At 39.7% G+C, this 26,686-nt stretch overlaps 1 protein-coding gene across 2 annotated transcripts; it reads left to right on the plus strand.

Annotated features, from left to right (window-relative positions):
- The first annotated feature begins 5,169 nt into the window (after window positions 1–5,169).
- Window positions 5,170–22,719, plus strand: map2k7 (mitogen-activated protein kinase kinase 7). 2 transcript variants are annotated; one of them, XM_084715654.1, is made up of 12 exons: window positions 5,170–5,380; window positions 9,157–9,204; window positions 13,894–14,038; window positions 14,402–14,468; window positions 16,554–16,667; window positions 18,527–18,646; window positions 18,812–18,919; window positions 19,015–19,194; window positions 19,303–19,383; window positions 20,237–20,379; window positions 20,806–20,851; window positions 20,966–22,719. In XM_084715654.1, the coding sequence occupies exons 1-12, from the start codon at window positions 5,257–5,259 to the stop codon at window positions 21,107–21,109; spliced, it is 1,320 nt and encodes a 439-aa protein (XP_084571780.1). In that variant the 5' UTR covers window positions 5,170–5,256; the 3' UTR covers window positions 21,110–22,719. The 2 variants fall into 2 exon arrangements, with proteins under 2 accessions (XP_084571780.1, XP_084571781.1); XM_084715655.1 differs by lacking the exon at window positions 9,157–9,204.
- Window positions 22,720–26,686: the final 3,967 nt, after the last annotated feature.

A 26,686-nucleotide genomic window follows, 5' to 3' on the forward strand; every position in this document is an offset into this window, starting at 1 on the left:
TAACTACCACTGCCGATGAAAGTTTGACACGTCTCAGGCAGAAATCATGTTCGTGAATGAGGTAAAATTAAAATTTTACTCATGTCACGTTTAGTCACATTCTCCAACTTCCTTCCTCACTCTGACGTACTCTGTGCTTTTTACTGGAAGTTATAGCAACGTTTGAACATTTTTGGAATTTATAGTGTAAGTACACAACTTAACAAAATATATATGTCTAGCTGTTACGACCCCCTAGCATTTTTGGACATTTTAATGGACAAATGTTGCACATTATAGCTTTAAAAGAGAGTTTTTGTGATTTTTCTGTGTATTCATATTTTGTGACAGTTAACTCCTCAATGCATTATTCAATATCCACCACATACTCTATTTTAATTGGATATTTCGGTATCTATAAAAACAGGTGTAGCAGAAACAGAATCACAACCACCAGCATAAAAGCTATGTGGCAAGCAGGTTATTACATTAAAAAAAAAAATCTGAACACTAAGACATTATGTACAAGTAACAGTATGCTATGGGTTAGAGACACGTTCATCCAGTTATCTACATGCTATCAGAGTTTTGTGGACATGAAGTAAGTAATTTCTCTCCAAGACAATTATATCTGACTTTAAACAAACACTGGCTGTAACAGCTTTTGTATCTATTTTAAGAGCCACCAACAGTTTCAATAACTGTCCCTCGTGGTCATTGCAGGGTTTGGTTTCCTTCACAGTGATAAAATCATATTTATGTCAGCCGAAACAAGTGATATCTTAGTGATTTTGGGAAATCTGGGTGGTGCCACAAGCACAACAAACCTCATTAGCCAAGTTGGCAGCACATTACTAAATGATCAATATCATTTGAGGGAAATGGAAAGATAAATGTTGGAAAATTTGAGCCAGCGGTATAAACTTCTATAAACATTTCAGCAGTTTTGAGTACAGGAGAGGTTTGTTGTGAAGTTGTATGCATGATGGTGTGGATTTACTTATCTTGTGTATGACAATACAAAACCATGTGAGAGTATGAGATGACTTATTTTATAAAGAAAACCTGCAGTGAATATGATTTCTGTGTTGTTGATGGGTGTGGGAGTGTCCAGTCAAACCAGGGAAGGAAGCACAGATAACAGAAAGGCAAGTTAAAAAAAAAAAGAAATTCATAAAATAAATAAATAAATCAGCAATGATACGAGATATGAACCTCAGAATTCATGTCATAATTCAGTATCACTTATGAACTTGCAGTTGAATCCTGTTGTGGTAATACAATCATATCATTTAATCTTTTTACAAGATTGTGATTATAACTATTTGACGAGTATTAATTGTTTTCTTTCTTTTCTTCTTTTTGGATCAAGCAGTTAATTGTTTAGTCAACGAAAATGTGTAAAATTTTTAATTGGAACTTGCCAGAGCCAATGATCCATCCAATCAAGGCATCGAAGGCCCGAAATTAATAATCTTACATGGACAAAAAGCAGCTAGATAGAAGCAAATCCTCACTTTGGAGCAGGTCAAACCAGCAGAAGTCTGCTCATTCATGACTGTCTGCTGAATAACCTGTTATTAATTAATTCTAATAATGCTTTCAGGTCATCTCACTCTTGTAAACGTGTTATCTCAGGACCCTCCTGAAGGAATTTCTTCAAACTTAACACAAGCGATAGGTCAAGGTCATGGTGACTTCACTAAACACATTGTTGGCCATAACTCAAGATTTCATACACTAATTGTGACAAACTTAAACACAGATATCTAATAGGATAAAATGATGAGATGATTACATTTTATATCCAAAAGGTCAACCATTCACTTTGACATCATAATGTTCAGCTCTCTGTCAGTCCTCTGTACTTCTCAATGAAAAATAGTCTTTAAATGAAGACTGCATGTTTCTCGTTGGAAATATTCACTGGAATCACACATATACAGTTATAACTTCCATTTGGCCAAAAAATACACTTTTATGAAGTTCCTTCAAAGTTACAGAGGTAGGTTCCATATCAAAATCCTTCAAAGTCTTCACTACATACGTTATACGAGTCTGGTTGGTGGAGACATACAACTGTGAGGCAGTAATTACATTTTTTGACTGCTGTATCTTCTTAAGTGGCCTCTAGGGGGCGCAAGTGATCAAAAACGGCCTCAGTTTGAAAGCTTGTTTTAGCTCAGGAAGAGGTATGTGGAGGTCAAGTTAATGTTGGATGCACTTTATAAATCTCAGCTGGTTGCATTTATTAGTTGTGGCGACATTGCAGCAGGTGCTTCATCATCTGTTGTCTAGCAGGGATTTACACTATATTGAGTGCACCATTGTAATTAAGTTCCTTAAAGAGGTAATCAATTATCAGAATGTTCGCTAATTAATTCTAAATTGACAAACTAATCATCTAATCTTTCTGGTCTAATCATATAATACATACAACAAGTTGAACACATTTATGCTGAACATGAGCTGGGAAATGTGATTATCAACACTGGAAAAACGATACTGTGATACTGATTACAACAATATCAGTTTGCTTGAATTTGTTTGGGTTTCAGGACAACAGTGACCCTGAGGTCAGAGAGATTTGCTGGATCACCTGCTGAAGTGTCCTGGAACAAGTCCCTGAATCCCCTTGATGGCCATGTGAGGATCAAAGCATGCAGCAATAATGGAAAAACAAGTTTATATAGCTGCATGTCACCTGCATGTAAGCCAAAATAGGAAAACAGGCCAGAGTGGATCACTACATTGATGTGGATTTAGGGTCAGTACAGTGAAGCATCTCCACCTTTGAATGGCACATAACAAACACCTACATGTATGATCTGCAGGTTGGCGTACAGACAAAACCGAATGTCATATTTACAACATTGCAGTATAAACAGACTGTGAGAGCAGTTATCTCTTTTCTAAACGTCTGCTCCCACCTGCAGATTGCTTGAGTTCACATTAAAATATCTGTGGAAGCTGTGTTTTTATACAGTATGTAAAATTCTCAAATTTCCATATATTATTTAGGAATTATTAAATCTTTTTTTTCTTTTTAGTTCTGACTTTACATCTTAACCACTTAGCTACAGGACGCGCCAGATTACATCATTTTTACTGGAGCTTGGGTTGTCATGGTAAAATATAGGGTTGCAACTAACAACTACTTTGTGTGTTTATTAGTACAAAACCCAAAGAGCGTCTTTTTTACTGCAGAGTTGTCAAAGTAGGAAAAGTTACACACAAGTTACAAGTTGCTTGATTTTTTCAATCAAACAGTACAAAAGGTTATTCAGTTTACTCCAAAAGCCGAAATTCTCGTATTTGTGAAGCTGGAACCAGAACTTGACAAATTATTAATCATGACTAATTGATCATGAAGATCAATCTAACATCTACGCATCCAGGAACCACATCTGCTGATGAAGACCTTGTGACATGATTGAAAGTGTCAAAAAGAACAAGGTCAAGACTCAGTCTGGATGAACAGTCCTGCAGATCCTCAAGACTGAACAGTTTAAATGTAGTTTCTTGGTTAATGAGCAAACTCAGTTTCATGATGAGCACCATGTGATGTAGCTCCAGAGCAAGTAAGGGGACCTTGAGTTGTGATTATTTACGGATATAATTTAGGGATTATTGAAGGATAAACTGTCATTTTCAATTGTCATGGCTTCAGATCACTTTTAAGGGTAATTCTGGTATTTTCAAACCTGGGCTCTATTTTGTTTTACATATTTTGAGGTCTAAATGACCTAAAGATTCAAAGAGTTTTGGAATTGGTCCAGTACATCATCTTAGCCAGCAGCCATGAAATGGGCTACAAACAGGCTGACAGTTGGAAAAAATGAGATCAAAGATGCAAAACGATCAAAAATTAGAGTTGCAGATGCAACAACTCTGGTAGTTGTTAAACTTTGACATCTGAAGTTACAAAAGAACAGAAAGTTGAAGCTCCGTTGTTAAAATGGTATGGCATTTGGCCAAGAGCTCATTATGACTCCTTTAAGACTTGAAACTCAAAGTTTAGGAATTGGAATTTGTCAGCCTTGACTTAAGACTTGCCTGTCTTAACCTGGGACTTCAGTGCAAAGACTACTTGTGACTTGTAAAACAATGCGTTGGTCCCACCTGCGGATCCTTTCGACCCCAAAAATGGTTGTATTACAGACACTTCCCAACTTCCAGATCCTATCTTAACTGTTTGGTAACCATGTAATTAAGGTTAGACCTGATTAAGGAAAAAAGTCATACAGATGAACAGTTCCTAGGTCAACATCCCTATCTGACGATAGGAAATGTGCATGTGTATTACACGAGCATCCTAACCTCTCAAAATCTTAAATAAAGTCTCCTAACTTTAACTTTTAAGCTGCCTTAATTTTCACTTTTCCATCTGAAGTAGTAGCTAACTAGCTAACAGTAGTGTTCACTAACAGTCGCTAATGGCCGTGTTGGCTAACAGTAACCAACGGTGGCTTTAGCTAAGAGTAGCTAACAGTAGTGTTAGCTAACAGTAGCTAACAGGGGTTTTAGCTACCATAAGCTAATGGTAGTGTTGGATAACAGCAGCCCACAGCACTGATCCGCAAGCTTGATCTTTTATTGCTTTCACACAGCTGATGCTGGATATGGTGGAGACTGTCTGCTTTCTTTTATCTCCCAAATTAAAGAACATTTTGGGATTTTGTTACCAACACCTCTGATTATTCTGTCTTGAACTTAAGTGCCCAGTATTGTTTTTGCTCCATGTTTGTATGTTTCAGTGTATTTTTCAATGATAAAAAAAGAACAACGGTCAAAAAGTTTAGTTTGGTGAGATGTTAAAAGTAATGTTGGTTGATAGGTAACAGACATAAAAGTTGATAAACTTCACTGGACTGAGTATTTAGGAATTCCTAATCTGAAATAAGATAGGATGAAATTAGATAAAATGGGATTCCTAACGTTAGGATTGTCTTTTATAATATCAAATTAGGATAAATTGATCTTAGACTCTTCTCTCAGGAGTATGAGATAGGAAAGTTTAAAAATATTCAATTTTCTAGTTAAGGACAGATACCCTGCTACCTGTATAAACTGAGTAAGTGACTATTAACTATTATTGATTGTAAAGGTGTGTGTGTGTGTGTGTGTGTGTGTGTGTGTGTGTGTGTGTGTGTGTGTGTGTGTGTGTGTGTGTCCATTCAGTCAGTCAGTCAGTGTGCTACTGGCCCTGCCTGCCTGCCTGCCAGAGAGGGGAGTCGAGAGCTCTGCTGGGAACTACATGGTGCTCAATTTTTCAAGATGTCGTCGCTGGAACAGAGGCTGTCGCGAATCGAGGAGAAACTAAAGCAGGAAAATGAAGAAGCTCGCCGGAGAATCGACCTCAACATCGACATGAGTCCACAGCGATCACGTCCGAGGCCGAGTGAGTGTCCATCGGGGAGGACCGGGGAGTCGGTAACGGCCAGAATAGCAGGGGGAAAGCTCGGAGAGGCGGAGGGAGGGAGGGAAGGAGTGGGGGTGTTATGCTGCTCCTAGCTACTACATGCTAACAGGCGGCGAAATATTTTTTTTTGCCTAGGATGGCGAACGAATGACCCGCCCTATTCTACCTCTGATTGGCTCCCCTTGATATTCTTGCCAATCATTACTCCTTTTGCCTTAATCTAGCCAACGAATGCAAAGGGCACTAGCCAATCAGAGGTAGAGTAGGGCGGGGTATTCCTTCTCCATCCTAGGAAAAGAAAAAAGGTTAGGCTAGCTACATAAACAAACAACGACTCAGCTTGGTCGGTTGATTTTACAGTCAAATCACTCACTTAACAAATGAGGCTATTTCTATAGTGAGTAAAGCCAAATATTTAGAAAATTAAGCGCTGTCATGAAATACCTCGCTACCAGTCACGTCCCAAAATCTGTTCTCAATCTGTCCTGTCAAACATGCTAGGCTAACAGCCTAGCAATCTGAGTGATAGTCGGTGGCAGGCCCAGCGTCAATCTTAAAATTTGATGTGGTTTCTAGTTTGTTTATGGCATAACATGGAGGTGCCATGTATCCCCATCCTATCTGTGTTTTCAAATGATTATAAAGCAGCGTGTTTGCATGTGACTCTTGCGGCAAAGTCAGTTTTCAGTGCCAGTTTTGACCCTTGACGAAACAGACGCTAATGTGTGCAAGCTATCAAATCAAGCTAACGTTCAGCATACGTTACCAGCCGTTGGTTGTGGTGTTAATGTTGTACATACAACTACTGGCACTGCACATATAGTGGTAACATTTCAGCAATCTGATCCAGACTCGTTGAATGAAGTTCTTCACAGTAACGAGCCGATATGAGCCCAAAATTCACGTTTCGGTCCGTCTGCTTCAGCTGGTAAACTGAAGAAATTATTTTTCAACCTGCCATAAAACAGCAGTTTCATAAATGTAACGACTTGTTACTTTTCCTTTAAATTGGTGTAATCTCAAATCACTAATGTATTCTTGCTGTTGATTGGAGAAACGAGCACTGTGAAAGTGTCACTTAACAGTTTTTGGCAACCAAACAATTTATAAAGAATATAATTAGTGGCAGTCCCACACAAAATAGTTCAAAATGAGCTCTGGCTCAACCAACTAGTCTATAACAGAAAAATCCTCCTTTTATCTTAATGTTTGAGTACTAATAATCTAATGACATAATAGTATTACAGTTAATGGGGGCATTGTTCTGCATTGAGTACTTTTACTTCTTTTCAGATTACATAAAGTTTTACTAAGATAAAATTTTCAATGCAGGACTCTTGTAAGAGCATTTCTACAGTGTGGAATTAAAGGATCTGCATACTACATACTGTTAAAATGATTATAGTGTGATTTCTGCAGGAATCTGTATGTCTGATCTCTATGGGGATTTTTAAAGTCTGTAGAATACGATTTAAAGGCTAAGACATCTCTATAACATGAGAGTATTTAATTTAAATTGGTATTTGACACACATTATGCTTTTAACAAATATTGCACCTCCTGTCATAGGCCCTATTGTGATTTCTGTAAAATTTAAATGAATTGTTCAGCCTTAATAGTTGCTATGCTTTTTTCAAGCAAGTTAAGGTGGCACCCCCACAACCTTACTGCACTTGTGTGTTGCCTAGGTCCGAGGCTGCAATTTCATTATTTAGCTTTTTTATTTTTCCACCAAGCCCAATGTTTACCCACATTTGATGCATGGCAGGTGTTAATTTTGAACCCTGAATATGAAGTGAGCGTTATAAGACTTGGTGAAACAGTCAGGAGGAGAAAACTCTCCAACAAACAGCCCCATGGCTAGTTCAACAGGGGACGCAGGGACAGCATGCATATACTGACATAAAAAAAAAAAACATGGAAATGAACACTGTGCTGGAGACAGAGAGCTCTTTATTATCTTTCCACTGTGACATATAGTGAACTTTTAAAACTGTTAGCCAACAATATACGAAATCATGTTCACTCACTGACCGAACATGACCGTTCTTTCCTGCAGATCATCACTTCTCTTGGCCGTTCATATCAGGTTTGAGTGACACTGACCACAAACCTGCTTTTTCCCCTTTTCTTTTGTTCTTTTTAAATTGTGCTGTGAGGTTTCATTTGCTATCTGTAAGAGTGAGAGTGTGTAAGGAAAAGGCTAGCGGCACTGTGTATTTTCTTATTCTCAACAAACCTCGTGAGAAGACCAAAACAAGCAAATAAAAATCAATCCTGTAAACATGTATTAATTGTGTATCCAAAGACTGACTTTATCGTTCCTCTGTGACATAGACCTCACTTGTTGTTCACAAACTAGTACTGTAATACTTCAATCTAATACTGACCTGATTAAGTTGATTGGCTTTGACAAAATAAATCCACATTAGATACAATTTCTTTCTTAATGTTATTAAAAAATTAAGTATTGTCCATCATCATTAAGTCATAGCGGACCACTGGATCGATTTTTTTTTTTGTTCTTCAGCAATTTCTCACTGTTGGTTGACATATGTAAAGTGATCACAGTAAGTTACAAACAGCTGTATTTCAACCACAGTTTCCAGGGTCTAAATTTCCGGGGACATTATTTTGCCTCCTCAAAAGTCCCTGCTCAGAGGGTAATACTTTCCAAAGTAAAGGACCTTTGGAAGTTTGGCTTGCAAAACAAAACATTTGTGATTGGTTGAGTACTCATGGCGCTTTATTTTAGCCAGTATTTTTTAAAAATCTGCATCTGCCATATCTGTTTTTTGTTTGTTGTGCTTTGACACATAAGCATCAACACAAATAATACTGCCTGTCTGTTGCTTTATACAGTGTCATTATTGTTGATATGTTGATGACATGTAAAAGCAGCTGTCACTTTTTTATACATTAGCAGACTAACTTAACTGAGCTTTGCAGGTCTTTAGACCATGGTGGAAATGCAGGTAGTAACAGGATGAAAAAACCTTTTAGTTCTGAGGACTTAAAGTTCCGGGTACTTTGGGGAAAAAGTGATGACTGTTATTGGACTCTCGGCAGATGCTTGATATTGTTGAGATATCATTATTGGAAAAGAAAAAGTTGGTTCAGTGCATCTCAATTAAAAACGCAGCAATGAGCCACTCTGTGACACTGGATTATATGTGTCATTGCAGTGAACTTGGGCAGTGTAGTTTATTTTGAACCGATGTACACCACTTTGCTGCTCTAAATGCTCATTAGAGCATCAAACGTGTATTAATCTGCAGTTGAAAATGAAAATTCCCTAAGAAGTATTTACCCCTGTTTGAGGAACATTTGCTAGAAACCACGGTGACCAACAGTTGGAGAGCATTTTGTTTTATACTTGTGACCTGTTTTTAAAGATTTATGACTTCAGTAGGAACTGATGGGCTTGGGGCTGAGTGGCACAGATGAGGATGAGAAGTCACGAAGTATTAAAATCACACATATTATGAATTTTGTCCTTTTCATAGGAATGATTGACAAAAAGAGAAAAGAAAATGCCAGCCTTATCCTCTAGTACACACCACTTTTGTTTGTTTGTGAAGAGAACAAAGTAATTGTAGAAGTCAGAAACTGTTGTTTTTCCCTGTTTGTTATATGATGAAGCGTGTGTGTGTGTGTGTGTGTGTGTGTGTGTGTGTGTGCGTGCACACGTGAGCATGTCAGTAGAACAGTGTAGTAATGTGCGTGTGTGTGTATATTTTCTTTCCTCTGTCCAGTCATCGTGATCCAGCTCAGTCCTGCTCCAGCTCCTTCCCAGCGTGCAGGTATCATTCAATCCATCGCTCTCTCTGCCACTGCACCTCTCTTTCTCCCCCACCCCAAACACTTGTGTCCCCCATTTTCATCTCCCATCCCATCCTCCCCCATCTTCATTATTTTTATTTTTTTTAATTTATGTCATCTTTAAACCTGTCAGAGAAAAACACAGGCAGCTTCTTTCTTTTGTTTTGCTCCTGTCAGTCCAGCCTAATCGGTCCTCAATATTACTACTTATACTTACTGTAATTACTCACATTTGTCTTTTTAACACTATTATGCACGTTTCTTACATCCAGTCTAATTTAGAAGGACAGACTATGTGGAAAAAGATCTGTTACTTCTTTATCAAGTGGCTATAAAACCCAGTAAATATAGGGGCGTATTGTGTTTCAGCCAAACTGATGAGATGGTCTTTAAAGTGACCTATAAGACGTAACTTATTTTAGTATCTGTTGAGAAAATGTAGTTTGGTTTCAGTGGTTATCCACAAGCGTTAATATGCCAACATGTAACTGCCAATTTTTTTTAAATTTCCCCCCTGCACATACATACTGTACTTTGTCTCACCATCACACAGTTCTTACTCTGTATCTCATACTACTGCCTGATAAGTTTAGGGCTGAATAGGAATCTCTGCACAGGGACAGGAGTTAAAAGGGATACGTTTGTGTATTTAAAGTGGGCTTGTGTGAGGTACGTATTGATAGTCAGTGTATTAGCTATAGTAGCTGCCAGACAGCGCACCCCCAGTTTGGAAAAGACAAGAGGGAAACCTGCTAACTGTGTAAAAAAACCTAAAAATATCAATATCAGTTTAATATTTTTACCACTATATGTGCAGACAGCCTTTTCTGACAGGAAACTGCTATCATCATGCCAAATACTGCTCTTTCCAAACCAACCAAACACTTTAGGCAAAATCTGTCATTTTACCCTGTAAACATGGGAGCTACTGGTCTGCTGCTGCCTTGACTGGTTAGTTAGTTTGTTTTATTATGTGAGCGTGGTATATTAAAAAGATGGTTCAGATTCACCAAAGTCACACAGTAATGCAAACAAGCTAACAGATTGAGGAAGTGTTAGATTAGCAACCCCCATGTTCTACAAGGTAATTGCATAGAGATTTGTTGGCTTGGAGAGAGCGATATTTGGCTTATATAATGGTACTTTCCTGCCATAAAACCTCAAAGTAAAGAGGTGAAAATATTGTATATATAACACACTTAAACTGATAATGATATTTTTTGGTGGACCGTTTTTAAGTGGCTAAAATACCTTATGCTGCTGATCCTGTCCACAGCAAGTCATCACTTAGCATCCGTGCTGGTCCCCTCTCTGCTCCTCCAAACTGTGGGCATGCTGACTAGCATCAGCTGTCACTAATTCACCAACTGTGGAAAAGTGCCTCCTACAACCCCACATCAAATAATCTGAACTACCCCTTTAATTCATATTTGTGAACCCAGTCCTTGACCAGTTCTGATATGTTAGCCCAACAGTTATTTACACCTCCCTCCAAATCACATCCTCTCTCCATCTTTCCATCCCAACTCCTCTCTCTCTCTCTTTCTCTTTCTCCGTCTGTGTCCCTCTCTCTCTGTCTGTCTGTCTGTCTGGCTGTGTGTCTGTCTGTCTGTGTGTGTGTGTGTGCGTGTGTGCCAGTGGCAGGGCAGTGTTGGTGTGTGTTGATGTCCACAGTGTACCTACGTGTGTGTGGACATGTGTCAGATGATTAACCTTTGTTTTGCTGGAGGCAGAGAATCACAGTGCATGTGGCTTTTCTGCACGACACAGTGTTTTGGGTTGTGTTTTGTTTGACACAGTCTCTAATCCAGCATCCCCACTGGTGCGTCTGCAGGAGTACTGTGAACACTCTGGCTTCTCTGTCTGTTTTCTTTCTGTGGCGACTGAAGACTTGCCTTCCTGTCCGAGTCTGACTGACTGACTGTCTGACTTCCAGCTTCGTCTGCGCTATGCAGTTTTGGCCGAATGTCTCCTCTCTTTTCGTCGGACTGTTTGATGTTGTTTGCCTGTTATTCATCTTCTGGCATCCCCCTCCTTCCTTTTTGCAGCAGCACTGTGTGAGCAGGAGGCGGTGCAGAAGTGCCTGCAAGTATCAATGTGTGTGTGTCTTCCCCTCTCCTCTCCTCGCTCTGTCTGCCTGTCTCTCCTCTCATCCGTCCATCTGGAGCCAGCCAAACTATGGAGATGCAATTTGTGCCAAAGGCTGCCTGAGTTTTCCTTCCTCTTCTTACTAACCTCTCCTCCTCCTCCCCTCCACTAACTCATTCTCCCCTTACAGGCAGATCCATCCACAGGTGACTCATGGATACAAACACCTGCAGGCTCTCTCAGAAGAGCTGCCAGCCTGTTATGACACAAATAATGAAAATGATGAGAATAACAGCTGCATGGTCCTGGAAATGTTTTGCTAACTGGTTTAAAATATTTTAAAAAGATGATGTGAAATTGATAATAAATAGGGATTTAAACTCTGTTCCTGTGGCAAAGTCGGTGTCACAGAGGTCACCATAGCTGCTGTCTGAGCGTTTCTTTGCACGACATATCTGTGCTAATACTACTTTAGCTTGTTCTCCAGTTAAAATTAGTAAGTGCTTGCTTGAACACATTCCTGATGTTACAGGGTCAGTGTTGTTTTAACATGTCCTCGAATGCATGATTTAGATGTGTTTTTAGACGGGGCTAGAAGCATGTTGCATCTTCTGCTTGGATTTTGGATTGTAGTACCAGCTGGTTGTGAGCTGACTGACAACTGCTTCCAGGGTCACAAAGTCATTTTAATGTCAAACTGCACTTTATCACAACTTAGGTTTTATTTTCATTGCTCTGGCTATCTGTTTTGTTGGTTATGACAACATTGTACTGAACAAAATGATCTCTGAGATTTGAGAACATGTTGACATCACTAAAAAGATACAAAGACAGGCAGTTAAATTATCATAAAGTATGGCTGAGCAATATGTCTTTGAAATAATATCCAGATTTTAGGCAAATCCTTGATATACAATATACATGTCTGGTTATGGTTGCAAATTATGTTTATTTCCCTTGAAGATAGTTGAACACCAACAATTGATTAATCATTAATAATTAATAAGATATGAAACATTAGTTTTTCCTCTCATTTTCATTTTTTCTCTTTTTTCTCATTTAAAGTTGAGGGTTGAGTTCTTTTATTCAACAAATGGCTCTGCCAGCCAAAACAATGTAAAATTAGCACAATTACTGCCATTTCCATACTATTCGATTTTTAATCGCATTCCTAACTGTGACTAATTAGTTAACAGTTAATTGGTAACTTTCCAAATCTCCATGTACACATTTTCTCTGAAATAACATACTGTAATTCTAAAATAGTGTAAAAAATCTAGGTCGGGCAGGGGGATGTGGACACAATTAAAAATACCAAATACCTTTATCTATTTTATAACAATGTTGTAAGAACAACTACTGGTGCTTTTACGAATTATTAACACTATAAGGTTTTCATAATCAATAGTTATATAAATTTAATGACTGTGTGGGTAAAGGTAAGTTATAGAACAGCTAAAACAGTCTTGTAAGTTAGTAAAGTTACATCACTTTACTTTAATGCAGCCTTTAAAACTGGAAACAGACAACACTTTTGCCATATCGTAATATAATGATATCCAAAATCTAGTCTCATATCACAATATTCATATATTATCAATATATTGCCCAGTTCCATCGTCAAGATTGAAAAAAATACCCAGTTTAACTTATTTGTATCTGAAAACAAAAATGAACAGTAAAATTATCACCCAGACTGTCTCTGGTAATGTCAATTAGATGGTGCAACTTTGATCTATTATGGTTGCTATAGTTGTGTACACTCTGTGTACTTTCTTGTACAAAGAGTGATTATTGCCAACATAAGTTTGGATTTACCTCTAAATAAACTCATTAAAAACCTGCATGAATGCCTGACAGCTCAACGTGTTTCCCTGTTGGTTGTACTTTTTATAATGATGCTGAGATCTCAGGAATCAGTTTAATGTGTACAGTTTTTTGGTAACAAAATAGAACTAATGGCCAGAGCTAAAAAAAAAAAAAACAAGCAGTAATAAGCGGTAGTTTTCCTTCAAAAATGAACTGCGGATGTCCACATCCCTGAACTGTCCCTCCTAAGCTGTGGGCTAACCCTGTGCTGTCTCTCCCTGCCTGAGAGTGCTGTTGCTTTTGCCCTATTTCTTTAAACACGAGGTCACAACATCAGCGAAACAAAAACAAAGCTGTAACTTTAGTGGAATAAAAACAAGTTCATACACATGCAGGGTCTAGATAGCAGGGCTGTAGTGAAAGAACTCTTCTTGAAAGATCTCGCCAAGGCCGGTTTCTCTTGATGTATCATGGGAAATAATTTTCAGTCGGTACTCCACAGCACATGATAGATAAGTCTTTTCTCAACCGACACACACAGACACATATATTAGTTAAATAAAGCTAATAAAATGTAAAACGTACGGCTAATAAACACTTTCTCTACTGGTGTATACCAGCTATAAACTATTAAAATATTGGATTCGGTGAATGCATGAATAAACAGCCATCTTACACCTTCTGGCATGCTGCCTCTGGTGTGAATCATACTGAAGCATTCGTTCTGTTCTCCTGTGTATGTCTAATGTGTCATGTCCCCCCTACCCCTGCAGCGCTCCAGCTGCCGCTGGCAAACGATGGAGGCAGCCGTTCATCATCTTCAGAGAGCTCGCCTCAGCACCACCCTTACCCCAGCCGCCCGCGACACATGCTCACCCTGCCCACACCTCCGTACGGCCTACAGAAGAGCTTAGAGAAGTAAGGACACGTGCTGATGTTCATTTGAGTAACGATTAATGAGAAACCGTGTTTACAGTTGTCCTAAAAGGATCTTATTGTGTTTTTGTCGCATCTGTGAATGTGATCTTACATACACAAACACACACTCATGAGTGAGCAGGAGCAAGGGTCATTTAGAGAAGAGCAGGTTATGTTACACATAATGGATCCGCATGTGGAGTGTGTGGGTGGAAGAGATGTACAGCAATGCACACAGGATCCATTTGTGAGTCAGAAGTCTCGCTCTCATCTCACTTGGGATGTTTCACACTGAAACATACTTCATTTAGCATTTGCACTCCCTTAACATTGTGTGTTATTGTGTGTGATTTGTCCCTACAGTGCAGAGATCGACCAGAAATTGCAAGAGATCATGAAACAGACAGGTTATCTGAAGATTGACGGTCAGGTGAGATGTGCACACAGACACACATGTTGAGTTTGTCTTTTCTGGAAATGTTATTAATACCTGAAAACCAGCAGTAGAGGTCATGAGGCAGGTCATATTGAAAATAAAAATCAAACTCATAGGACCTTCTAATACTTATCTTACTGCTCTTTGCAAATGACTTTTATTGTTGTTGAAAAACTATTAAAAACACATATTTGAGCTGCAATGTTGCACAGGTAATGTATTCTGTCATTATGATAAACATGAGGACCTTATTATATTTTCAATCAATTTCACATATACAGTCTTGCTGCTGTCAATACTGATTGGAGCAATAAATGTGTATTAACCCGCAGCTTAAAATCATCCTTTTACTCCTGTTTGTTACAAACTACAGTACCAGATTTCTTTAGGACATTACTTCAGTTACAAAATGAGTCACAAATGTGTAGTTTTATATATTAATGGTCTATTAAACAAAAAAAAAAAGCCACATATTTGTGACTCATTTTCAAAGATTTACATCTTCAGTAGGAACCGATAAGTGGTGGAGGCTGACAGATAGGATGAGAAAATATTGAAACTGACAGACTGATATATTGTCAGTTGTTGTTTTTTTTTTTACAACTTGCTGCAACAGAATACTGAAATCCTTTACGAGGATAGTTCAGATTTTTTGAAATGACGTTGTATGTAGATGGCGGTCCACACACCCCCAGGTTGGAGAAGAAGAGAGGAGTCCCGCTATGGAAGCTAAGCAATGTACTGCTGTGGACAGGGTCAGCAGCAAAACATATTTTAACCACCTCAAAAAAGGCCTATCTTTAAATAGTCAAAATCACTTTAAGTGTATGCTATATTTGGAATATTTTCACCACTTTACCTTGGTGTCAGACAGCCTTTCTGTCAGAAAACTGCTCTCATATAAGGCACATATCACTCTCTCCAAAGTAACCAGACTATCTTGGCAAAAACTGTAATTAGTCCATGCAGAATGCGAGAGTTGTGGGTGTTCTGCTGCTTTGATCAGCTCGTTTGTTTGTGTTATTTTGTGATGTCATGATTCACCAGAGTTGTACAGTAACACAAACTAAAAGGTAAATTTACTGTTCTTGCTGAAGGAGCCTGGTGGCTTTGGCAAGAGCGATATTTGGCTTATATAACGGCAGTTTACAGTCAGAAAAGGCTGTCTGACAACATGGTGAAGCAGTGTCCACAGCTGTACATTGCTTACCTTCCTCCACCTGTACTCCTGTTGCTTCTCCAAACTGGGACCGTGCCAACTCTAGGTACGACAGACAACTTATACAACCTCTCTCTTTAACACAACCTCCGTCCTAAATGAGGTATTTAACAGTAGAGGACACTTGTTTGTTCTTAGTATTCAAGAAAGAAAGAAATATTATGCATTTGACTAAGATGAAAAAACAGGCAGGCTGGTGTACGGAGGATGGAGGTGAGGTCAAGGTCACAGCAAATGTCCATGGAAGTGTCCTTACAGCAAAACAGAAAATCTCCATCAAGAAAACAACAGCTCTCTGTCTGATATTTTTCCTCTTCGACAATAAATAATATATAAAACACAAGATAAAAGATAAAATTGAAGAGCTTGACCATGGTTGGGCCTCTTTTTTTTTTTTATTTTGTCCTCCCTCCTCCAGCGCTCAGGTCCAGTGTCGTGGTCAGTACCAGTCAGGGTTTGAAGATGCTTGAGAAAATTATTTGAGTCATTGCTGCACTCCAGATTGTTTTTTTCTTCTTCTCATTACCCCGGAGGGGCCGTTACATCACACATTCAATGAGATGTCACTCGCAGCATCTCAGTCACTGATGATTTAATTTTAACAAAGCACTGAAATGATCCGTCTTCCCACTGTGTGCTGGTGTTCTCAGACACAGCCAGAGGGGGAGCAGCTTAATTAAACATCAAAACATTAGTTAGTAAATGCCCTGAGAGGTTCACTGTTGCCTTTCGATGCAGAAAGAGCGGGCCTGTCTCATCTATTTTTAGCTCGAGGAGTTTGCAAAGAAATAACATTGAGTTTACATTTTAACCAGTTAACAGTGTTTTAACTGTGTATGTGCCTCCTCTTCCGCCCACAGCGGTATCCAGCGGAGGTGACAGACCTGATCAGTGAGGGAGAAATCGGCAGTGGGACCTGTGGACAGGTCTTCAAAGTGCGATTCAAGAAGACGGGCCATGTCATAGCTGTCAAGGTAAGACCCTCCTGCGCTCACCTGGTCATTCTTCACGCAACACATTTATCAGTACTTCCTTTTCTCTGGAAGTTTTCAGTTGTTCTAAGATGTGGATTATGAGTCATTTGTTAAATTTACTCCTCTTTTATGTTTTGTTCTGGTTTGATGCTGATAATTTAACATAGAGGAGACAAAAGGCGCAGAAATATGTTGCTGATTGGAGTCAATTCCTTTCCTTTCCTATGAGATCTCAAAATGTTTTCACATTTTCTAGATTTGGATGGAATAAAATTAATAGAGAAGAATTGTTGTATTCCTCCTGCCATAACTTTATTGTATATAGGGCTGGGCGATCTGGACAAAATCAGCTATTTTTGATCAAATACCTCTGTCAGTATCGATATTTCTAGATAATGCAGTAGTATTGTAGGGATGGCTGTTGGAGCACTCACAAAATATTAACACAATGAGATTTTTCATTTATAGTTTTTCATAGTTTTTCGTAGTTAATTAACAGTTATCAGTGATGTGAAAATAATGTCTAACTTGGTAAAAGCAAATATTAAAACAGTGTGGTAAGTTCAGAAAATTACATCATGCAGTCTTCAAAACCAGGGGAAAAAAACGCTTAAGCCACATCAGGATACAGTGACATCCAAAATCGATATCTAATCTCATATCACAGTATCAAGATACGTTATAGGGCCCCATTAGCATTGGTTGCTAGTTGTTCTAGGATCCACAAATACATAAATGAGACAAAATCTAGACATTGACTCCTTTGAAAAAATAATAACATAGGGAATATGAAAAACATATAAAATGAAATGATTAATAACATAATAAATCAAAAACAGGAGAAGCAAAAGATGTGATTCAGGCCCAAAAAATTATTTTAGGTGGCTTTACATTTTATATGTCATTTGCAGTTCTATTAGTTAGTATTACATTATTATTTGATGGGGCTTCATAACAGCTTTCGATCAGAGGAGGCTCTGTACAGAACAGTGTATTTCAGATCATTTGTTTTAGATTTGGAAAGATACAATGCATGTTAATTCATTAATAAATTGATTAACAGCACATTGAGACAAAGTGTGGTGTTGAGTCATTTAGAATTTAGTCATAAGCCTACTTAATATTGGGGATGCACGATATGGATTTTTTCCCAGCCAATAAGGATTATCAATAATTAACTGCTTCTCATGACCAATGCCCATAAGATAACCAACCATTTCAGTTTGTTCATATAACCTGTGCTTAATGCACAGCTGAGAGTAAGAAAGGCTAAGATGAAATAAACAAAGATGGATCAGTTGATATTCCACAGTTCTGACTGAACCAAATCATCATCCTCATCATCATCATTGCATCTCTATTTAATCTGAACTTTGTGTAATTGTTCCACTTATTTATGTTATAGTAATTCTGTAAAATTGATGATATGTGTGTGATTGTGCTGCTAATTCTGTGATTTTGAACAACTGACACAGGTACATCCCATCGTTTTTGTCAGAATAAACCTTTGTAGGGAACAAATTGTCATGTATGGCCTGATAATGTCTTGGCTTGTTAAAATACAAAAAACATTTCCCAACACGATATATGCTCAGCCCAGTGTAGCGCTCTGATTATCTATTGTGCTTTTAATTGTGACCAGTTTACCAACAGTGCCAGTAGTAACCCCACACAGCACCTAATAACCCTCCTATTTAAGAGATGACTTAATTGTAGCCTTCCGAGCTGTTTAACAATTATAGAGTCAATCAGCTCTGCAGAGGAGTCTGTGTTTTGTGATTTCCTAATAGCTTGTTTCTTAACAAATGGTGTGTGTCATACATTCAGAAGTCTTTTTGTGCATGTGTGTGTGTCACCAGCAAATGCGTCGTACAGGAAATAAGGATGAGAACAAGAGGATCCTGATGGACCTGGATGTTGTACTGAAGAGTCATGACTGCCCTTACATCATTCAGTGCTATGGCGCCATAGTTACCAACGTGAGTGTCTCCAGGACACATTATTGTCTGTGGTTTTAACAACAAAACAGCACCTAAATTCAGTCCTGTCTGTTTGAAAACCCCAAACAAACTGCAGCCACAGTTTTATTTGTAAACTGAACTGGTAAAATCTGGATGTGTGCATGTGTGTATGTTTGTGTACAGACGGATGTCTTCATCGCCATGGAGCTGATGGGAACATGTGCAGAGAAGCTGAAGAAAAGGATCCAGGGCCCCATCCCAGAGCGAATCCTTGGAAAGATGACAGTGGCAGTAAGTGGAAGAAAACTCACACACAGATGGGAAACACTTGATTGTTTGTTTTTATAGTCTTACTGTGTGTGTGTTTGTGTGTGTTTGTGCTCCAGATAGTGAAGGCGTTGCTGTACCTGAAAGAGAAACATGGTGTCATCCACCGGGACGTCAAACCCTCCAACATCCTCCTGGACGCTAAAGGTCAGATCAAACTCTGTGACTTCGGCATCAGTGGACGCCTCGTTGACTCGAAGGCAAAGACCCGCAGCGCCGGCTGTGCTGCCTACATGGCAGTGAGTGAAAACTGACACACACTTCACTCAAAACACTACAAGTCTACAGTTTACACCAAACACACACACACTGATTCCCTAAGCAGAGTGTTGTCTGCTTTTTTGCAGCCTGAGAGAATAGACCCTCCAGATCCCACCAAACCTGACTACGACATCCGGGCAGACGTGTGGAGCCTTGGCATCTCTCTGGTAAATCTGCTTTCATTTTCTTACTATAATGGGAGGACACTGGCTGTTGTTTTCAAAGTGGGTGCTGGGTACTAGAAGGTCTGGTCAGGCATGCAAGATTTGTGCATTCTATTATTTATTTATTGCCTATAATAATATTTCATTGTATTAAAAAAAGTCTAAATGTACATTATTTACATTTTTATGTAACATTTTCGAATGCAACACATATCACAATCGTGCACATTAACCCTTGTTGTACTACCAGGCTGACATGGTAACTTTGGTAATAACTGTAGTTTTAATTTCCTTCAGTATCATGTCGATATTTGCAGTAGTTGCACATTTGGTGTATGATATTTTTATAAAGCCTTAAACTTGTGGGTGTAAACAGACAGTCCTGCTCTCTCTCAGGTGACTGTTAGCATGGTTCTCTGATGTTTTGACCAGCGTTCACGACTGGAGCTTGCTAGCTTAGCATGTACTGCTAACTCTGTTTGAAAGCCATAATGACAGAGAAATTCTTATCAGCATGTTTGGCCTCATCTGAATATTCAGCTGCAGTTGAGACATGAGTGGTCACCTCATAAGACTAAATATTTTGAGGAGTGATAGAGCCTCAGGAAATAAACTATAACTGTAAAGTACCTGGTTCCACCTCATCTGGAGAACAGTGAACTTTAGGGAAATTAATAATTTCAATACAAGAATTTTTTGGAGCTGTTTTGTGAAATTACTGACAAAACTTGCATATATCCACTTGTACTCAACTGTAGAGTAATTATGTTGTGTTATGTATTTAAACCACATCTTTACGAGTAAGGGAAGCGTTTGTTGCCTGATGGTGGATGTTAACACGTCTTTGTGCCTCTAGGTGGAGCTGGCTACGGGACAGTTTCCCTACAAGAACTGCAAGACAGACTTTGAGGTTCTGACCAAAGTGCTGCAGGAAGATCCTCCTCTGCTGCCTCTCAGTATGGGTTTCTCCCTCGACTTCCAGTCCTTCGTCAAAGACTGGTGAGCACAAATCTCACTCTAACACTGTCACTCACTGACAACAACATTTGAATCGGAGCTCTCAGATCATCAGGTTGTGTTTTTCGCTCCGTTAGTCCTGTTCTCTGGAACAGTCTGTCTGATGACCTGCTGCCCCCTGAAAGTCTCTGAGTGAAATCATCATCAATCATCTTGTTTTTTTTTTTGGCAGTCAGTGTTCATAACAGGAGGTCAGAACAGATAGCTTATAAAGATGCAAAGGGATAACATTTTAATGAGGAATTATAAATATGAAGAGTCATTCATATATTTTCATATTAGCTGCTGCACGTATGAAAACATTTATGTGACAACATGGTTGTCGGTAATCTCATGTCACTTGTTGCTGTATGCACCTGCTGTAAGAAAAGTAAAGAAATGTTCTATATAAATCTGATTTTTCCACAGCCTCACAAAGGATCACAGAAAAAGGCCAAAATACCACCAGCTGCTGGTAAGACATCAATCATGATGAGAAATAAACATTTTGTTGACATTCAGCAGAATTACCCAGTGATCAAATGTAGGTAAACCCTCTCCTCTCTGTCTCTTTGTCTCCCTCATCCAGGAGCACAGTTTCATCCGGCGTTACGAGGTGCTGGAGGTGGACGTGGCCGGTTGGTTCCAAACGGTGATGGATCGCACCGAGTCGCCTCGCAGCAGCCAGTGTTACAGCCATCAGCACCAGCTCCACTCGCTCTTCAGTAGGTAGCCTAGCCCAGCCCGGCGTTAGCTTAGCCATACGCTAGTCTAGCCTAGCTTTAGCTTTGCCAAGCCCAGACTCAGTCTGTCCTAGTCTAGCCCAGCGTTAGCAGCTAAGCCTAGCGTTAGACCCAGCCCGCCTGTCCATCTGTCCACCGGAGGACCTGAAGAGCCCACAGGGGAGGGGGAGAGACTCAGTGGAGGACTCTGGATGGACAGATGGATGGAAAGATGGACTGATGGATGGATGACATAGTTGGTTCTGTTTATCAGTGTGTTGAATCTGGACAGGCAGACATGGGGAGGAGGGAAGAGAAAAAGGTGCACACTGTAGTTAGCTTCATTCATTTTCACATCACGTCACAGTGTGTGTGACAGGCACACGCACTTCATTACAAACTGTGTGTCTCATATGTGTTTCTTCCACTTCTCGTTAGTTTTTCACCTATATGTCTGTCTCCAGCATTGATCCATGCCGTTGGATTAGTCAACAGAGTAGTCACTACACACTGGAACAAAGCATCTGCTACATTAGCAAACCTGAATCTCTCTTGTACATAGACATTATGGAGGACATGACAATGTCCGGTGCAATTATGATTCTTCAGGTGTTTCTACTATCACACATTCTCAGGCTGTATCTGTGTGTGTGTATGCGAGCGTGCATGTGTGTGTGTGTGGATCGATATCAAGACACAGTCACTGGTTGTTTTTAAAAAAGTGAGTTTATATTTCCTAGTCTTTTAATCACATTCACACTACAGCTGTAACACACAAACTATTGGCTGTGCTTCATTTTTAACATATAAGGTTAGTAATCCTCATTAACTTTGATATGAAATATGTTTAGAATACCCATTATTGTATTTAGCAGCTGCATAATTGGAAAAAAACACAATGAAAAAGAATTACAAAAAAATTAGTGTTGCATCCTAGCTTTGTAGAAAAGGAGTTGTTTGTGTATTTTGTGTATCCAGAATGACTTAGATGAACTAAACGAGTTGCAAAGGATGGAGGGATGCTGAGAAGAGAAAAGATGAGTTAGAAAGGAAGAGAATCAGACTCTTTCTGTAAGTGTGTGAGAGAAAAGCAGAGAAAGTAGAAGAAGAGGGAGTTGTAGTCTCGTTTGGAAGGCTGAATAATTGTTACTAGTGTGACAAATGAGAGAAAGGTTGGAGGTAAAAATGGGAGAATAGTGCTTTTGCAAGGAGAAGATAAAGAACAAGAGCTTATCATGTACAAAGAATATAAATGGGAGCGATAGATCTTATGACCTGTGGAGCATTTCTTTACTTCACTCTCTGTTTGTCTACCTCTTCCTCTTCGTCCACCTCTCTGTCTGCCTCTGCTGTTTAGTGTGACGTAGCGCTCCACAGTGTTACCAGACCAAAGGCTGCGTGTAGGTTGTTGTTGTTGGAGGCCGAGAGATTTAGACCTGCTCCTGGGAAAATTTCAGACATCAACAAACCATGCCGACGAGTCTCGATAAAGCACGTTTTGGTGTTTCTTTCAGAACCTGGAGCAGGGGTCTCAAGGTAGCAGGCCAGGGGCCAGATCTGACCTATAAGTTAGACATTTAGAATTTATAGTTAGGAAATGTCTTTAGAATTTCTATGGATATTTTAAAGTAATCATGTACTTTTTACAAGGGTGCAGCAAACGAAGTTTCTGGTAGTTTGTCATAATTTAACCTACTTAGTATGGTTGCTACTTAGCATAGCAAACCTGACACCAAAATGTCTCTTTCAAAAGCCAAAATAAAAATTGACCTGGATCAGAGAATTTTGCAAGACCTGGACCTATTGATCATTTCCTGTGCAGTTTTACGTAACTGTTTCTTGTCTCATCTGTAAAGACAAAGCTGCTGTTCTCTGGGAACACAGTCTGAAAGTACAGCCCCACTTACAGAAAACAGCCTAGCCTCTGGCCCCCAGGTAATTTGACTTTGAGACCCCTGAACTAGAGGATTGTTTAGATAAATTCGAGTGTGTCAGCAGGCTTGATAAACCAGTCACACCCTGAAGTGGTCAGTGTGTGTGTGTGAAACAGCAATGTATAGATTTACTTAATGCGTGCAGGTCTGCAGAGACTGACAGTCTAGAGTCCTACTGCCTCCCCTCTTGCAGGGCCACAGCCAAAGCCTGCTAGATGTGCAGACTCAAACCTCCCACGCCCCATCACGCACCAAAACCAAATCACTGCTAGACACAGAGAACTGAAGACTGGCAACGATAGAGAGAGGAAACTGTTAAGTGTCAGAACGTGAGAGAGAGAGAGATCCAGGAATGTTGTCATGGTGGCAGAAAAGATGAGTGAAAATGAACTGACAGGAACACGAGAGGAGAGGACGGAGTGAGGTGAGAAGGAAGACAGGGAGTGTAAAGAAAGTGGGATGGGAAGTTAAAGAAAAGTCAGAGACGAACTGGAGTCAGATGACAATAAGTAAGAGTGTAAAAAAAAAAGAAGAAGAGGAAACAGTGAAGGAAAACATCAGACCAAGTCTCACAGGACTGCCAAGCTCTGAAGCTAGCTGGTTATTGTAAAAAGCTTTCATGGTGTTATACCAATCTACCAATTATGATTTTAGCGAGTGAGTTAGCGCGTTATGTTGATGATGTTTTACTGTTCTGTTCAAACAATGTTATTTATTTACATTGCTACTGCTGCTACTTTTTGATTGCTTTAGACGCTGCTGTCACTTCTTTTCCCCAAAGGACTTTATTCTTTTTCTTTTAAGCCAAATAAGTGAAATAATGCAATGTCAACACGTTACCAAATACCGAAGAGCAAGTCTGACGAGGGCAAAAGCAAGTGAGAGAGGGTGAGATGTATCAGAAGAGAAAGTGTGAAGGGAGGTCGGCTTCACAAAAAGTACTAACACACACCTCACCTCAAATGTAGCTCTATGTGTAATGGAAGTAGTTTATTCATTTATATCACAACGCCACACTAAACTCTGTACAGTGTAGATATGATTAGAGGGGAAATTTGTCTGTCTGTCCAGATGCTTTCTGTCACGTCCATCCTTTACTCCTCCATCCATCCTTCCATCTGTCCACAGGTCGCCTGCAAGCTTGACAACCTTGACAGTTCACACCAAAGGTGTCCACAACTCAACAAAAATATGAAAGAGCGTTGTTGTTATTGTTATGACTATTGTTATTGACATTATAATTGATTACTCTCAGCTATGATATATATGAAATCTCTCTATAGCTAGTGGGAGGGGGGGGTGCGCTGTAGAATAGCAGTGCCGTGTGTGTGTGTCATATACTGTACAGCGGGAGACTGTTAAACTGAAGTGTGACAAGGGCCCAGCAACAAAACCAGCCGGCTCAACCTTCTACTCTGTGAGCTTGTATCAGAAAGTTAATCAAACTCACATTAGCGATCCTGGATCACACAGCTGGTCTTCAACTGGCTCCATTAACTCTGGGTTTTCTAATCCAACTATGAGTTCTTGCTGTTAGAAAAACTTATTTATCACAAGCCATTCAAATGTTACCTCATCAAACTCATCTGTAATGCCTTACTGGTGATATATAAGCCCGTACTGATATACCTACAATATTATTTCTTCATTTATTTATGGCTTATTTGATAGGGACAGATACAGTGTGCATAGAAAAACTGAAAATAGCTGTCTGATGCAAGTGTCATAGTGTTTATAGCATATTTATATCCTTCTGAAGGAGATTGATACAGTGAGGTGATGGTAAAATGAATACAGCAAGATAGCATCATCAAGCTAAATAAGAACTGACCAGAGCACAATTCAATAAACATACATTTAAAGACATTACATTCAGACAGACATTAGAAGCTAATATCGGCCAATTTATGGGTCTAGCTGTATTTCGCTCCCATGAAGAGTATAACTGTTGTCACAGGCTGGGTGGTGGTACTCCTCGTGTTATGAATAAACTAAACTGTGTAAAAACTTTAAAAATTCGCAGCTATAATGGTCGCTCATAGGGCTGCAAGTGTGTTCAGAAATCTTTCATTTCTGTAATTTTAAACCCAGAGTAGACACCTCTGATTTCTGGCATAATTATCATGGGAATCAAAGCGAGCGCTGTACTTCTGTCCATGTGAATCTTTCTGAATGATGGCTCCATGTTTCCAGTAATCTTACTGCAAAGGCTACAAATGACCTCACCAGTGCAAGATGGCAGCGCTCATTATTCAGGATATTTTTGCTTAATTTTTGTACAGCGGGAGGAAGTGGAGCCATGTCATCCATCTTTATTTAAGCCAGTGGCTCAGCAGCATTGATGATCTGACCTACTGTGGTTAAAAGTTAGCCAGCTTTGTGATACCAGGAAACCTGGGTTAAGATATCTCATGTCACTTTGTGATACAGGCCCCTTGAGCAGACGTGATTGTGAGTTGGCACAACTCCGTTACTCAACCTTTGTCAGGTGTTAATCTGGAGACCAGTCTGTGACCTGGACCTGATTTATCTTCCAACAGTAGACAGGGACTCTTGTTGTAAACTCTCCAGATGACAGGATTCGGGCTGATCGTGACAGACCTGCTCAGCCTCTCCACTAAAACTGTTGTATATAGACCTGAATCTGGTGCTTAGCATCTGTCAGCTGTGCTGCGCTGCCAGCACAGCCCGAGGTGTTTTCCATTGGTGCGGTTTCAAAAACACTCAACAACGTTCACTGTTCAAACTGTATGTGTCCAAACACGGAGCTGGACCCAGTCTCCCACTGTCGAGGGTCTCTGTTATTAAGCTATTGTGTATTTTACACACGCACACACTCACTCGACTGTGCTGTTTGCGTGCATTTCCATCCAAACACCTGATTGGGTGATGGTGCCACGCTCCACCTCTGTGAAACCAATCAGGTCAGGCCAGGTGTGCACCTGCTGAATGAGAAAGATTGACTGTCAAGTGTGTGTGCATGTGTGTGCGTGTGTGTGTGAGGAAACAAAACATCCGATTACTAATCTACACACACACACCAAATGTATAAAGTTAATGCATTCTACACAGCAATTTTTGCCAACAGTGGCTTTATGTGTATATTAGCTTGTGAGGTGTGAGGCTGGCGGTGTATAAAAACAGCTAACTCATAGCGTGTACCTGCGCTGTGCCTTGACACCGAGGGGGAGCGTGTGTGTTTGAGTGTGTGTCTGTACCCCATCTGTAAGTAAACCAAATATCATTTTCACTATGCAGTCATTCAAACCATGTCAGCTTGCTTCGATGGGAAAAAAAAGCCTCGTGTACATACACAGATTTAGGGATAAACTGGAGTTAGCGACAGTGTGTTTTTCTTTCTTGAGCCCCCCCTCCCAGTGTGTGAGCAACATCACCGCCTTCACAGAGAAAAGAGAGAGCAAGAGATATGTTTTGAATGAGCTGACAAATATTTAAGGATTGTATTGGGGTTGGGGAGGGACCTTGGTTAGACTGGGGTTTGTAGTTTTTTGGGGGGAGATACAGATCAATGCTGTAAAGTATATCAATTGCATGTTATTGTCACCGTTGTAACTGCCATTGTTTTGTTTTTTGTTTGTTTTTTTTCTTCCAAGACAACGGTTGGTTGGGGCGGGGATGCACAAAACTTTATCC

The sequence above is a fragment of the Lutjanus erythropterus genome, chromosome 3 (assembly GCF_056507025.1).
Source record: "Lutjanus erythropterus isolate fLutEry1 chromosome 3, fLutEry1.hap2, whole genome shotgun sequence".
Lineage (NCBI taxonomy): Eukaryota > Metazoa > Chordata > Actinopteri > Lutjaniformes > Lutjanidae > Lutjanus > Lutjanus erythropterus.